This window comes from Sinohyriopsis cumingii, chromosome 1 (genome assembly GCF_028554795.1).
Source record: "Sinohyriopsis cumingii isolate HCF-2022 chromosome 1, ASM2855479v2, whole genome shotgun sequence".
Lineage (NCBI taxonomy): Eukaryota > Metazoa > Mollusca > Bivalvia > Unionida > Unionidae > Sinohyriopsis > Sinohyriopsis cumingii.
Genome location: NC_142961.1, coordinates 146795144 through 146811934, shown reverse-complemented (window position 1 = coordinate 146811934; position 16791 = coordinate 146795144). Strand labels below are relative to the sequence as shown.

The following is a 16791-nucleotide window of genomic DNA, read 5'->3' as shown; positions in this document are numbered from 1 at the left end:
AGTGGTTTATACTTTAATGATCACATTAAAATAAACGCATGGTTTGAACACGACTGTAAAGATTTAATGAGTTTCTATAACAATGACAACTCACAGTCAGTGGTTTATACTTTAATGATCTCAGTAAAGTAAACGCATGGTTTGAACACGACTGTAAAGATTTAACGAGTTTCTATAACAATGACAACTCACAGACTGGTCTATCCTTTATTGATCTCAGTAAGGTAAATGTATGGTTTGAAGATGACAAAAAAGATTTTATGGTTTTATATAACAATGACAACTCAGAGTCTGGTATATCCTTTAATGGTCTAACTGGTTTTGAGCATATAAAAGTGCTCTGTGCTTCAATAACATATTATGCTAACTCTTTAAATCTTTTCAACTAACATATTAGCACTGTTTCTTACATTCCAAAGCTTCTAAATTATAATCAATACTTCTTTAACTTTACTATTAAGAAGCCCAGAAGCGTAAGTTGCACGACGGTTCGGACTTTAGGCGGTGATATATTCAGAAATAAGAAATAGTAACAGGTTTCTTTCGACTTTTTTATTATACTGGCTGAGATAGCACTGTTTGCCCCAAATATTTCAGAATTCTGGTATTTAGTCATAAATATTCCTCAATGATCATATTTGATATATAAAAACTGTCTGACGTGCTTAAATGCATTCAGTGTCGCTAAATGATGCGGAATTACTTAGGAAATTATATAAAGAAGTAAGCTAGTTGTACCTTGTTTGTAATACTATTATCAACAAACATGTCTGTAAAGGATTTTTTAAAATGGAAATCGACTGAAAGGGCATATAATATTACATTGTTTTTAAAAGATGACATTATCCCACTTCTCTGGATATTATCATACAATTTCTGATACTGGATAGAAAAAAGTGAATTAGTGTTCGGAAAACAGAGGACACCAATTTGAGTGATATTCTCTCTGCATATGTAAATTAATATGTGATCGTGGATTGCATTCATATCGTTCGCTTGTGTTCACGTGTTATGTCTATAATCTACATCAAGTATAACTTTCATACGTTTTAAGTAAGGTTGTAAAAATCTTTAAAGATAAGTGAAATGCAGAACAATTAGTTCCTTTAAATAATAAGACTGGAAGGAACAATCTCCCACTATTCGCACATATCTATCTCATGGCATTTCAAATTGTGGCACTAGAACGAAACCTAACTGAATTATCATGATACAGGCGCAAGTAAAACGAGTAGGTTCGAAATTGTCAAGTACTTAAAAGTGTTCTAAGATTGTTATCAAATGTGCCAAAATCGTACCATTGCCTAACCAATACCACTTTTGTATCGGTTTTAGCGCTAAACAATTAATACATATCACATGCGTTTGAGGTCTATATTGTCTGTGTCGTGATCTTTCGAGACGTTTATCCATTAATCTTGAAATACACAACACCAAATATCTTCAACAAAGATTAAAGGGCGGGGGAAAAAAACAGGTGCTCGTATTGTTCCCTTCATAATACAGACAGGTGAGACATTGAAGACTATGGGCTTAACAAGAAATACAAGACAAGTATTAAATCAATGAATGAGATTTTGACCAGATAATGTATTTTAGACAATGGAAACACTAGGCTGGTATAATGGATCATTGACTTTTAAAATTCACAATACTATGTATGTAACAAAATTTTTATCTTTGATATAGGTTTTGAAATTTTAAGGTCTTGTTTGAAAAAAGGCTGTATCGTCTTAAATGTAGAAGACAACAATGACAAAAATTGTAATGGGATATTCAATGTTGCTGAATGTCTATCACGTGACGGTTGACATAAGTCTTGTGAATTGTATAGCGTAGCATAAGTGGTGCAGAAAACCATTGCAAGTAACGAACGCTGATAATACAGACGAGTCAACCTACATATTCTTACCATTTTTTCCTTGCAATGAGTCGGCTCAAACAGGTCACGAAACTTGGTTTATTACATGCCTATTAAAACACGTTAAATTCATCCGTGGCTGGCGATCCTTTCACTTTCTCTTTCACAAACGTTTTTTGTTTGTTTGTTGGCGGTAGAGTTTTCTTTTTATTTTAAAATAAGCCCTAAAATCTTTAAACCGCTGGAAAATGTTTACAGAAAAAAAGAAACTACTGATGACGAAATCGTACGGTACGTCTCTAAACTTTGTAATTTACCCAGCTCATAAACTCGAAACGAAACAACGTTGTCTTTTATTATAATATTTATTTTTAAAAATTCATAAAAAATGTTACATCCCATTAACAAAGACGTTTTTAATCTATCATTATTTAATCAAAGTATATTGCCCGTGCTATTCAATAATTTCTATACAATAATATTAATAATAATAATAATCTTTATTTTTAACGAGGATGGCACATTTGTTTGGACACAGAAAGAAAGCCATCAACCGCGTGGTCCATAACATATTAACAAGTTATATTATATTGAAATTATATGCACTTAGAAATGTACACATGTACTCAAATACAGATCTGAAAAGACATGTCAACAGGTGCACAAATTTGAAGGTATACACATTTCAACATGTCATCAATCAATACAGCTGGGTATCATAAAAAAAGTGTTCCTTGGTATACCGCGGTATTTCTGAACGTACCGCAACACGTACTACGGTATACCGTTATTATATTAGGGAACAACAATTTGATGTTCTGGGAGAGGGGCCTGACGCTTTTTTAAATTTAAATTCCGTTATTCAATAGCTGGAAAAAATCTTGCAATCTGTTGTAGCAAAAATAAAAAAATAAAAAAATAATAAAATAAACGACCAATAAAAACAACGCCGTATTATATCCATTATACTATTTGGAAACAAATATTCATTATCTCGAGATAAAAGAAAATAATCTCAGCTCAAAAGAAAATCGCAGTCTTTCCCAACCGAAAATTAAATGACCAAACCTCTGTAGTAAATGAATTTACAAAGTGTGTGTTAATTGTTGTATAATTTTCAGCCTAAAAGCTGTAACTGAAGTGGGATGATCAAGCTTACGCTATAGCTGACACTGTGATGGATACCGTACTGACATTATAGTAGTCCTATGTGTAATTCGTAGTGCATGTATTTATGTTATACTGCTACGTCTTACTACCCAAATAACGGCCTTGTAAAGCGTGTTCCGATGTCGGTTGACGATTAAGCAAAGTTTCAGGAATATCTCACACACTTGGCAGCAAATATGGACATTCTTCCACAGATTAATATGTAATTAGTATACTTACTGTATACTTACTATGCTGTTTTTTTTATTATCCTGGTTGAATCAAAACCTGACACAAGCAAATGGGTGCATTTTCATGTTCCATTGACATACATTTGAGGTATGCCGAAGTATGTTCAAGCAGGTTCATGTGCGGGATATATTTCTTGAACGAAACGAAACGTTGCTTATAATTCAAATAGGCATGATATATATTTTTTCGTTTAGTTAAAGAACAGTATTTCAACTTAATCCGATTTCAGCGTTCCCGGCTTTCATCGCTTTCCAGCCAACTGAAATGTAGGCCAACGAAACTTAAAAACAGGTACATTTCTTTTGTGAAATTCGAATTTATTAGAGAAAAGACATCAGAGTAAATAAAGTCTGAATAAAACACTGTGACTTTACTTTGTAGAAAAGCGTCGTTATTGGTTGCCAGTTGTGTGAGATATTCCTGAAAATTTGACTTTCGTTACGATTTTAGTCGACACCAAGACACGCTACACAGCGCCATTAGTTAGGCGGTAAGACCCTGACGCCCAAAACATAAATCAGCGCCGGGGTCTTGCATGTAGAACTAACATTAGAGAGCATGTTGTTAAAAATAGGAAGCTTAACAATTGGAAGCGCTGATACTGAAGCCTATTGATAAAAATAGGAAGTGTTGATACTGAAGCCTATTGATAATAATAGGAAGTGTTGATACTGAAGCCTATTGATAAAAATGGGAAGTGTTGATACTGACGCCTATTGATAAAAATAGGAAGTGTTGATACTGACGCCTATTGATAAAAATGGGAAGTGTTGATACTGACGCCTACTGATAAAAATGGGAAGTGTTGATACTGACGCCTATTGATAAAAATAGGAAGTGTTGATACTGACGCCTATTGATAAAAATGGGAAGTGTTGATACTGACGCCTATTGATAAAAATGGGAAGTGTTGATACTGACGCCTATTGATGAAAATGGGAAGTGTTGTTGATACTGAAGCATATTGATAATAATAGGAAGCTTAACAATTGGAAGCGTTGATACTGAAGCCTATTGATAAAAATGGGAAGTGTTGATACTGACGCCTATTGATAAAAATGGGAAGTGTTGATACTGACGCCTATTGATAAAAATGGGAAGTGTCGATACTGACGCCTATTGATAAAAATAGGAAGTGTTGATACTGACGCCTATTGATAAAAATGGGAAGTGTTGATACTGGCGCCTATTGATAAAAATGGGAAGTGTTGATACTGACGCCTATTGATAAAAATAGGAAGTGTTGATACTGAAGTCTATTGATAAAAATTGGATAAAAATGGGAGGTGTTGATACTGACGCCTATTGATAAAAATGGGAAGTGTTGATACTGACGCCTATTGATAAAAATGGGAAGTGTTGATACTGACGCCTATTGATAAAAATAGAAAGTGTTGATACTGAAGGCTATTGATAAAAATTGGATAAAAATGGGAGGTGTTGATACTGACGCCTATTGATAAAAATGGGAAGTGTTGATACTGACGCCTATTGATAAAAATGGGAAGTGTTGATACTGACGCCTATTGATAAAAATAGAAAGTGTTGATACTGAAGGCTATTGATAAAAATTGGATAAAAATGGGAGGTGTTGATACTGACGCCTATTGATAAAAATGAGAAGTGTTGATACTGAAATTGAGTATATCATTCTCTAACTACACTATTGAAATAATAGGCAAGAAAGCTTTGAGTAGTATGACAATACCATGGCAAAATATTTTTCAGAGAAAGCCAGTAAAAATAAAACATAATTATCCTACAAAGAGAAAAGCATTCAGTGAACCTGAGAAATTACGTAAAGATCAGACAGAAAACAAGTGCGCTCCTGAAAATCATCGGACGATTCTCAGTCTTACCAAGGAAAACGTATGTTTATCACATTCACACAAGCTAATAAATAACTAAAACATGACATCTGTTGTTATTATTTTTTAAACCGATATCCCCCCCCCTCCCCCGAAAGCTCGATTTGGCTCACATCATTCCATTTGGTTTCCGCTTTGACATACGTGACACGTGTCAAACACGTGATTGAAGGATCGTACATAAAAGAATATTTGCAAAATTCATCATTAATTTGTGGCAGATACAGCCATTTTGTAAAAATAAGATAATTTTTTACAAACTATTTTGACATGAATAATACCGGTAATATCGCGCAAACTCTAGCATAGATATATGTAGAATATAATACACGCATCACTGGCAGTCATAGATATATGTAGAATATAATACACGCATCTCTAGCAGTCATAGATATATGTAGAATATACTACACGCATCACTAGCAGTCATAGATATATGTAGAATATAATACACGCATCTCCAGCAGTCATAGATATATGTTGAATATAATACACGCATCACTGGCAGTCATAGATATATGTAGAATATAATACACGCATCTCTAGCAGTCATAGATATATGTAGAATATACTACACGCATCACTAGCAGTCATAAATATATGTAGAATATAATACACGCATCTCTAGCAGTCATAGATATATGTAGAATATAGTACACGCATTTCTAGCAGTCATATATATATGGAGAATATAATACACGCATCACTTCTGAATGTGCAAGCATATATACAAAGACAGACTATAAGCACTCAGACATTTTTTATACCAGCACACTCACACACTATATCTGGATTCAAGGATAAATTTCTGCAATGGGCAGCTTTAATTTATCTTTACAGATGGTCAAGAAGGAAGGTCATTATTGAAGTTTAAATGAAGCAAGGGAATCTGAATTAAGTACGAACAGGTGTAGGAATTTCAAAAGGAAGGTGGTGACACAGTAAAAGAGTTCTTGAAATGGTTCTTGACCCCATAATCTGGAATTCATTAATAGTGGTAGATTTAAGATTACGCTTAGTACTGGATTATCTTATTTCAATTAAGTGATAGATAAAGATTGCTTAGAGACTTCAACGTACGATTCCGTTAAAATAAACACAATTCTGCATTGGTAGTCATTGTAGACGCGAGGAATGCACTCAAAATTGGAAACTTTATAAATATCCACGAAGCCTTTCTTTGCAGTTTATCAATTCTGGATAGATCATGTTTTATCCCCACAGCATAGTCTATCATCGGTAGTATATAACCCAAAAAGTAAAGTTCAAGTGACTGGAGAGGAAAATATTTCGACAGTAATTAGGTGAGTAATAATGTTGATGACTATTGCAATGTACGCACCAATAATTTTTTCAAACACTAGACAAGAATAAGCAATCCTTCTCAGATTATCGTACAGTTCGTTGTAGATGCACACTGATATCCAGTTTATTTTGTTTATACCAAGCAGACAAATTGTTGAGGTTGATTTGAGGATTGTGTTCAGCGTAGTTGAGAGTGTGTTCAGTGTATAATTCTCATTAAAGAGATAAGTGTTAGAGTTACTGGATACAAAGGTAAGTCGTTGATAAAGAGAAGATAAAAATGACCATGATAAAGGGTCCTGATAAATGGTACGACCAAATCTCCCGAATCAGAAGTAATTTTCCCTGGACAAAACACAATGTAGATGTTAGTGGGATAGGACCTGAATCAAGAAAATGGGTTTGAAGAAACCTTGTTGGCTGGTTATGTCTTAATGGTCAACTAAATCAAATGCTTTTATCAAACATCAAGGAAGATTGCCCCAGTAAGCTGTCCTGATTCAATCGCTAGCAACCCACTGGCCAAAGAATGTCAAGTCACTTTGACATGAATCTTCTTCACGGAAACCTGACTGTGATTTATGGAGTAGTTAACGCTTGTTGAGAAAACTGTAAAGATGCTTGTTTACATATTTTTCAATAACTGTTCAAAGTATATGTAAAACAGATATGGATCGACAATATTTGATGGGTAAATGTGTTCATTTTTTAATTTGTCTTAATATCGTATCTCTTATCCGAAGATTTTGAGACTGCATATCCAGGACATACAGTACTAATGATATGGAAAAATGGGAACCAGCCTGGAAATGCGTGGATATAAAATAGAGTATATATGGGTTTGGTTGACCAGGATTGGTTAATAATGTAGGCCATGTTTTAGGAAAAAGAATCTTTTGAGAGCTTATCCTAGCTGTAAGTGAAAAAAGATAGAGACATCGTTTTATTGATGAAAATTCAGTCCATTAATAGTCAAGAGTTTGGAGCACTCATTACTGAAATCAGCACCTGACTATTTTTGCGGAATTGAAAGCACATGTTTCAAACACATGCAGGTCCAGAAAATGCCGCGGCTCATATCCTTTCCTCAACACAGAAGCTGACATCCAGTTTTCATCTATACTGATAAATATGGGTTTGATCATGACCACTCAGAAATTTTAAGTTATTTAATTTTTAATATCATGGTGTTTGCATAGGTTTACTATGGGAACTGAATTAGTACAGTGAGTCCTCCACTGATGTTGGAGGAAAAACAAGCACAAAGATTGACGACAAACAGGAATCGACTTACAAAGTATAAATATAGAAACAGAATAGGAACCCTCTTGAAATGTGTGTGTGTGTGTGTGTGTGTGTGTGTGTGTGTGTGTTTTGGATTTGTAACGTAGCTTTAACAATTTGAAATATCTGTTGACACTGTGAATTTAATAATCTTGTCATTTCATACCGCTAGAACTATAAATCTAGGATCACAGAAGTTCGTGTTTTTCTTTGTGATTTAGTGGTTTGAAGAAGTGTAGCTTTTTAACTCATGGAACTATAATTAATCTTAGAACAAAATATGAATCACCCTCCTGAATAAAACAAACATCATGTTTGAAACGGTGTCATATATTTTCCTATACATTAATATTTTCTTAAGCTATGAACAATTTAAATGAGATTGCAAAAATACGTTGTCGTTGCATAGTTTTTGCCAAAGTAGAAAGGAGTCTTTTGTTATCCCAAAACCAAAATTTGTTTCTAACTTTGCGCATTTTTTTTCTCAGAATAACTACCTGTCTAATCTCATAAAATGTCGAGATAAATATATACTGATCATAAGGGGAGACAGACGTGTGTGTGCACCACTTAATTAGCAACGACCATAAACTGTTTGCAGTCAAGACAGCAGCATCATGATGAATGATTTTCTCACCTGAAATGGCATCAAATGACCTAATTAAGCGATTTACAAATACGATTATCGCAATTTTAGCGGATGTCACAGTATAATAGGAGATCATCGCTGGGTTATCCGTTTTTAATTTGTATGTAAATAATTGGTTTTGGAACTTCGTTGTAAGAAATCGTTTTACTTGTAAAAGTTTAAAAACACATTGGATGGTATGTTCTAATTCCTAATTGTGGATATTAGTCTAACGATGTGGGAGAAATAGATATTTCTCCATTTTCTGAATTTATACGTTTTGGGATTACTTCAGACGAAAAGATCTTTAAAACTGAGTTTAACACGTTAGGAAATAATCAATCAAATATTTCTGTCTAGATTAACACAGACTCATTGACAAGTGTTCATTGCTTCTCGCCAAATTATCAAATAGGACAAATAATGGCTTTTTGTTTGTTAGGACATTTTAACGAAGAAGTCCATATCAAGTCTGGGTTATATCTAAAAGAAAATCTATGAACCCTAGAATCCTCGGAGAAATTTTGTGCAGGGTTCCCTTCGAGTTGGTACTTGAAGTACGTAGAGACCGAAGGCATGTTTGAACAAGAGATAAATTTACCCAGGGAAGAAACACAACACCCAACTTAGAAGAAGCGACGAAAGCACCGTATATAATCTTCAATGAGACACCACTGATGGTGACATAACAATAAACTAAATTCGTATCAGATTAAAATTTCAGTGATGGTAGTTTAATTTGAAAGAATTATGAAATAATTAGCGGAAAATATCCTATAATCGATTTTTTTTCCTTCCAAAATCGTAGCATTGAATGATAAAGCTGATTCATATGGCACAACGTCAAACTAGTAATCCAAGAGTCACGAGTTCGATACCCGCCCAGGCAATCCCGGGTCTGCAGCTTCGGTGTATTCTTTGGAAAGGCACTTACTTATCATTGTCTCAGCATGAAACAACCAATAAAAGTTTTAAAAGTACCGTTAACACACACACACACACACACACACAGAGAGAGTATCAATTAAGGCGTAGACAAGCAGAATCAGTGACTTTCCATCCTAACTCACAGAGCGTCTTTACCTGAGGCCGTGTGCAAACAATGTTCTCATGCTAATTCTCGCCCTAATAAGTTCATTTTACCCAAGGCAGTGAAGAAAATAAATTTTGGCTCTTGACATTTTTTGTTGCTATATGGTTAATTAATGGTGTCAAAGCGATTTGATGGCTAACGCACAAGAACGTGTCCTTGATGTTTAAGCCAAAAAGCCGCAAAAAGGTACCCCGAAACACCACCACAGTCTGCTCTGATCCATACGAAGTTAGGAGTAACTTATGAAGCTATGATTAACGCGTGAACCCATAAGTGAACGAGGGTAAAAGTGCATTTTTAATGGTGGTAGGCCGCTCTAAAACTAGTGATTATTTTTTTCAAATCACTTTTGATTTATAGCGAAAAGGTTGACGTATCGTCTATACGCACTTATGAGACGAATCCAACAACTAACTGCACAGACCCAGATCTGCCGACTCATAATGCGCCTGCAGGACTGGATCTGTGTAGTTTGTTGGGACTAATCCGTAGAACAAACAAGGTAGATCCTGATCTACAATTGCATTATTATACGGCAACTCATGATCTATGTGGTTTGCAGTTTTACTCGACTTATAAGTGGGTATATACGGTACTGCGCAGTTTGATGGCTTGTGCTCATTTGATTTAGAAACCTGAAAATAGTACAGATCAATAGCTGTAATTGACAATTGGAGGGAATTTAACTGTCAGCCTTCTGTACGATAAAAGAAGTCCGTTACTTGAATGAGTCCAAAGGATCTGAAGTCCTTATATAAGAAGTATGTGTAATTGGTAGTTTTGAATTAATAATGGAGTATAAGATAACGGAAAACATTTTCTCTGTTAGGTTTGCGCCAATCATATATTGAAAAAATATTACCAAACTTATAATGGTATTATTTATAATTTATACATTATCGGAAAATACACATATAGCACTTAATCAAGAAACCAATTCTAAATTAATTAAAAGATGAGACCTAATTCAGTCACAAGGTAGATGTAATTACCTTATCTCCTGTGAGTCCAGGTTCCCCTCTTGGTCCAGGAAGACCCTGAATAATAATAATAATAATAATAATAATAATAATAAACAGCTTTCTATTTTCATGTAAAGAATCGTTGCATTCAATCTTCATGACTTCTTACTGAAGAAAAATAATTAATCACTGAAAAAAATGAGATGACTGGATCAGCATAATTTTCTTTTTAACACATCAGTCTGTGTTCAAAAGAAATAATACACCAGTCTGTGTTCAAAAGAAATAATACATCAGTCTGTGTTCAAAACAAATAATACATCAGTCTGTGTTCAAAACAAATAATACATCAGTCTGTGTTCAAAACAAATAATACATCAGTCTGTGTTCAAAACAAATAATACATCAGTCTGTATTCAAAACAAATAAATGAATAAAAACTTGTGTAAATCAGGTAACAAAATGTACAGGAAAATGTTATACATGTCAGTGAAAAAATACATACATACATACATACATACATACATATACAAATCATAGACATACAGCTGTAGAAATATCCACATACATACGTATATACATACTGATAAAATGAAAGACAAATAGGCAGACAGACCGACACAAACGTTACTTACAGGTTTGCCAGGCAGTCCGTCATTTCCAGGAATACCCGATGGGCCCTCTGGTCCAACGATCTGTTGTATCAATTATATAATGCACATTATATATTACATTCAGAAGAAATACTTCACATATATTGTCTGTAAGCTGCGTCGAAGATATGAACTTTTTTAATGCAAAATATATTCATAAAATCTTTTAAAGATGGAGAAATTAAAACGTTTTATTTATTGATGCTGCATGGTTATTGTGGCACAAACCGGAAGTTAATTTGAAAATTAATTTCCATACGAAAAAGAGGAACTTCACATTTTATAAGGAAAGGGCATAATGCCTTATTCATTTATTTCAAGCCTATTGATTCACAAACCAATTAAGTGCTACTGATTTCGAGAATGTTCAGCTAACGGAAATAATCATGAAAATAGGTTAAAACGTTTTCTTTGGAAAGTTACCGATCTGCATTACATTCATATTAAATAAAGTACTAATGTAATGTACATAAAAGAGAAAAATCTGTTTATTTAAATAAATATAATCAGAAACTCACACTTTCTCCTGGTTTTCCAGTCGGTCCTGGTTCTCCTTGTCGTCCAGGCTTTCCAGGAAAACCCTAAATATGTTACCAAACTGTAATCAACATAGGACATGTGATATTTCGTATTCAGGCATCTATTTATAAGTTCGATAGATTTTTGTGATTACTAGTTTTATTACAGGTAATTGGTATTCAGTCTGATTACTAGTTTTATTACAGGTAATTGGTATTCAGTCTGATTACTAGTTTTATTACAGGTAATTGGTATTCATTATGATTACTAGTTTTATTACAGGTAATTGGTATTCATTGTGATTACTAGTTTTATTACAGGTAATTGGTATTCATTGTGATTACTAGTTTTATTACAGGTAATTGGTATTCATTGTTATTAATAGTTTTATTACAGGTAATTGGTATTCATTGTGGGAAATATGTGTTCAGAATGTGAATTTGTGTTCCAAGAGTTATTTCTATAACCAAGTACTTAGATAAATACACGATACTATCGTGATCGAAAACCTTATGGGGCTTTATGGCAACAAGGTTTAATTTCGTAAATTAACCCCTAAGATAAGGGTTTCATGCGGTGTTCTTGCCTAAAGATGTTTGATAATTAGAGGCAGGAATAATTTTTGTATTACGTGTTCGGAGCCTGTTTCCGGTTATGGTTTAGAAATGCATACCGATAAATCATACCACTGTGAAGTAAGAAAAACACATAAGTGTGAAATCAGAGTCTCGTGAATATGCTGTCCTTAGTTTGATTACAGAAGACATATTTGCACCCTTAGCGTGTTCACAGTATCATTCAGTGACAGTGACTGTTTTATTTTATTCCTTGGAAATATTGTGGAAACAACATAAGCAAATTGTCGCCGCATTGGGCTTGCCAGTGTTTTTGCTTTCCCCATTTGGAACTTGTGTGCACTTATTAACTAACTGATTTTAGACCCTTGGCTTCTTACAATAAGAATAATGTAAGGCAATGTTTAATGCTTTCATATCGTTATATTTGTATTCAGGTTTATAATATTCACAGAACCATTTCTATCACACAAATATCTACTGCTTTATCTACGTGTTCAATTCTGCACATATTCACGTTAAAACCATAGCTCGGGGGAAGAAAATAAAACCACAACAAAAACATAAAAGGAATCCAAATTACTTATACATAAAAGGAATCCAAATTACTTATACATAAAAGGAATCCAAATTACTTATACATAAAAGGAATCCAAATTACTTATACATAAAAGGAATCCAAATTACTTATACATAAAAGGAATCCAAATTAATTATACATAAAAGGAATCCAAATTACTTATACATAAAAGGAATCCAAATTACTTATACATAAAAGGAATCGAAATTACTTATACATAAAAGGAATCCAAATTACTTATACATAAAAGGAATCGAAATTACTTATACATAAAAGGAATCCAAATTACTTATACATAAAAGGAATCCAAATTACTTATACATAAAAGGAATCCAAATTACTTATACATAAAAGGAATCCAAATTACTTATACATAAAAGGAATCCAAATTACTTATACATAAAAGGAATCCAAATTACTTATACATAAAAGGAATCCAAATTACTTATACATAAAAGGAATCCAAATTACTTATACATAAAAGGAATCCAAATTACTTATACATAAAAGGAATCCAAATTACTTATACATAAAAGGAATCCAAATTACTTATACATAAAAGGAATCCAAATTACTTATACATAAAAGGAATCCAAATTACTTATACATAAAAGGAATCCAAATTACTTATACATAAAAGGAATCCAAATTACTTATACATAAAAGGAATCCAAATTACTTATACATAAAAGGAATCCAAATTACTTATACATAAAAGGAATCCAAATTACTTATACATAAAAGGAATCCAAATTACTTATACATAAAAGGAATCCAAATTACTTATACATAAAAGGAATCCAAATTACTTTCTTGCGACTTTTATAACAGCAGATGGCAGCACATGTATCAGCTTTGTCTTTCTAAAGCCATCTTTTAAACTACACGGAGGTTTAGTTTCGGTGTTGTTTCCAGTAAGCTTAAAGCCTTATTATGCATGTATTGGGGGGTTAATGGCACATGAACACAATACAGGTCATATGTTGTGGACAAGAAGATAAGTCCCGAAAATGTAAATATAACGAATTAAGTCTTGATATATTTACATTGCATCTGAGGAGTTGCGGTGGATCAGTTGTTTGAATGCCTCCAATTTTCCGGGCACAATATAACCAATTCATGTATTGATGGGCCGTTATATACACACACACACACACACACACACACACACACACAGACACACACACACACACAGTGTAGAAAAGCAAACGAAAAATTCAAAAGGAGACAAATTTCCAGACCGTGTAAAAGATTTACCGTTTCCCCTTTGGGTCCCTGGAGCCCCGGTTCTCCAGGCTGACCTGGATCACCCTAAAAAAATGATAAATAATAGGTGATTATTTATATTAATTGACACAATATTTTCATAATCCGAAACGATAATTAAATAATAATTTTTGACATTTTTTATACGTCGCAAACAATTGTATTGGCCTCATTCTTTGCGTCAACTTTCAGATTGTCTGTCCATTTGTATCTACTGGGATTGTTCAATTAGAATAAACCGATGCGTTCTTAAGCGTGCAATAAATTGTTATATCACCACTTATTGCGAAATTACTGTGTTGTCATAAAAATTATAATATCTGATTTGGGGAAGTCACTCCGTTTCATAACTTCAAATATGTGATTTGAATTTTATAAATGATACATGACGACATATAGAACAAATCTTTTCTTGACTGTCATTAGGACTGGAGTTTACTGGTTGTGTCGCAAAGTTCGCAAACATTACACTACAATATTGGAATATCTTGATATGTTGTACATAACATGTTTCCTTTCTGTGTAGAATCAAAGTGTTTTATGATCTTCGGACAATCATAATGCGAAAAGCAAAATAAAATTTCGTTATAATTGAAAACTCAGTACACAATCATGTCGTTTACCCAGAATTATATAATCTTCAAATTGTATGTGTATCACTGTTTAATCCTATGCATAAGAGAACCACCGGGTTACGGAAGGCATATTTTAATGCGAAATGCAGCAGATTATTTGCGAAATATTGTTACTATTGTTTCTTTTCTATCTTTCCACATGTGAAAACTATATCCTTATATAAAACTACATCGTTGTCCTTGTGTGTATATGCAGGATTTCCCATCATGCCATGCAACGCTTGACTGTGCCAACAAAAGTTAGCCTTGCAGCAGGAAAAAAAAAAAAAAAAACATTTCTGCAGGCTATTTGCGAGCTGGTACGTTAATCTAAATCGCATTACCGATTATACATGGAAATTTGTTTTTCTATCAAAAATACCTGACTCGCTACCGTTCGCTTCTCTGCGAAGGCATGTTCCCTGTGCTACCTTGACAACAATGTTAAGAACCCGGTGTGCTGCATCACTCATTCGGACTTGCTTTGTGGTCGTATAGGGTATTAAGAAAATGAAAATGTAATGTACTGCAAAAGATGTTATCTCAGTAGGTTATGCATTTTAGAGCATTCGTCATGCTAAATCTTTCGTAAAACAGTTTTATCTCGCATCTAACTTGACACATAAAAACTGGATTAGATGTTTGCCTTATTCTCTTAGAAAAAGGTTTAATATCATTGAAAATATTCAAGGGTTTGAACGGTGAGTGCATTCTCCAAGTTTGTTTTTATTTTGTGTGGTGGTGGGTGGGGGTCGGAGGAGTTAAACATAGAAGTAGAACATAGTCCTCCATTAAATCTTTCTTTCTTTTTTTTAAAAAAAAAGATTGACATCTTTGAAATTTGGGGAAATGAAGTCTGATCAGAATTTCTACAACTTAAAAACTTGATAGACAAATACACTGAAAAAAGAGGCAGATACAAACAGAACATAATACAAACCGGCTCTCCTTTCGCTCCATTCAATCCATCCAGGCCAGGTTCTCCAGGGAATCCCTGCAAAATCATACAAAAATGTAAACATAATGTGAACTGAATTATTTGATAATCTTCATTTGTAGTATGTTATTTCGTATCGCACAAGCAATGCTTTCACACTTTCGCAAATGTGTATTCTGGTAATAAAAAGACAAATATTTTTTAAGACTATAAAGAAGAAAAAACATCATCGACTAGAATTATAACATTAAAGGTTGTTTTATGTTTTATTACATTATATATTTAATATATATTACATTATTGTCGTAGTACTACTTTTTGCGATCTGAAATAGATGACACAGTACAATCACGTATTGCTTGCTCATTGTCTATGCGTTATGACCCTAAAAAAATTCCTGGATGAAGTTTGTGAGAATGTTCGCAAAATTATGTTACCCTTTCTGCAGGCGCTCCAGGAAGTCCTGGTGATCCATTCTGTCCATGGGCGCCCTGTCAACCAAAATATCAGAGTATGAATGTCAAGGTTATCTTATGTGTCTACAGATCACTTATTATTACTTCTAATGATGAGGTATTTTCATTTAAATAACGCCATCTGCTACTTATACGTTACTAGATAACTTCTAGGTAGCTGTGGTAGCCCAGTTGGTAAACATCTGACTCGTAAGCCAAATGTCGAAGCAGAGAGAGAGAGAGAGAGAGAGAGAGAGAGATATTACATCTTTTCCTGGTTTTCCCGCCGGTCCGGGTTTTCCATCAGCTCCTGCTTCACCTTTAGGACCTGGAATTCCGGGTATTCCTGGAATTCCTTCAGGTCCTTGGGGTCCCTTGTTGAAATAAAAATGCAGACTAAGATTTCTGTCAACGTCACAAATTCCTAATTTCAGCGTGTTGGCCATATGTCAAATGCAGTGCTAGTTCAATGCTGCTTACGCGTGTTGGCCATATGTCAAATGCAGTGTTAGTACAATGATGTTTACGCGTGGTGGCCATATGTCAAATGCGGTGTTAGTACAATGCTGCTTACGCGTGTTGGCCATATGTCAGATGCATTGCTAGTACAATGTTGCTTACGCGTGTTGGCCACATGTCAAATACACTGTTAGTACAGTGCTGCTTACTCGTGTTGGCCATATGTCAAATGCAGTGTTAGTATAATGCTGCTTACGCGTGTTGGCCATATGTCAAATGCAGTGTTAGTACAATGCTGCTTACGCGTGTTGGCCATATGTCAAATGCAGTG

At 34.0% G+C, this 16791-nt stretch overlaps 1 protein-coding gene across 15 annotated transcripts in view; it reads right to left on the bottom strand.

The window, feature by feature from the left end:
- LOC149808102 (uncharacterized) overlaps positions 1-16791 on the bottom strand; it is a 534871-nt gene that overhangs the window by 58823 nt on the left and 459257 nt on the right. For all 15 annotated transcript variants that reach the window (XM_089973484.1, XM_089973483.1, XM_089973481.1 and 12 more), the window contains 7 exons: positions 16268-16375; positions 15984-16037; positions 15550-15603; positions 13987-14040; positions 11574-11636; positions 11038-11097; positions 10433-10477 (listed from right to left, as the gene is read on the bottom strand). In XM_089973484.1, the coding sequence (XP_089829610.1) occupies positions 10433-10477; positions 11038-11097; positions 11574-11636; positions 13987-14040; positions 15550-15603; positions 15984-16037; positions 16268-16375 (438 nt within the window). The remainder of the gene's footprint in view (positions 1-10432; positions 10478-11037; positions 11098-11573; positions 11637-13986; positions 14041-15549; positions 15604-15983; positions 16038-16267; positions 16376-16791) is intronic.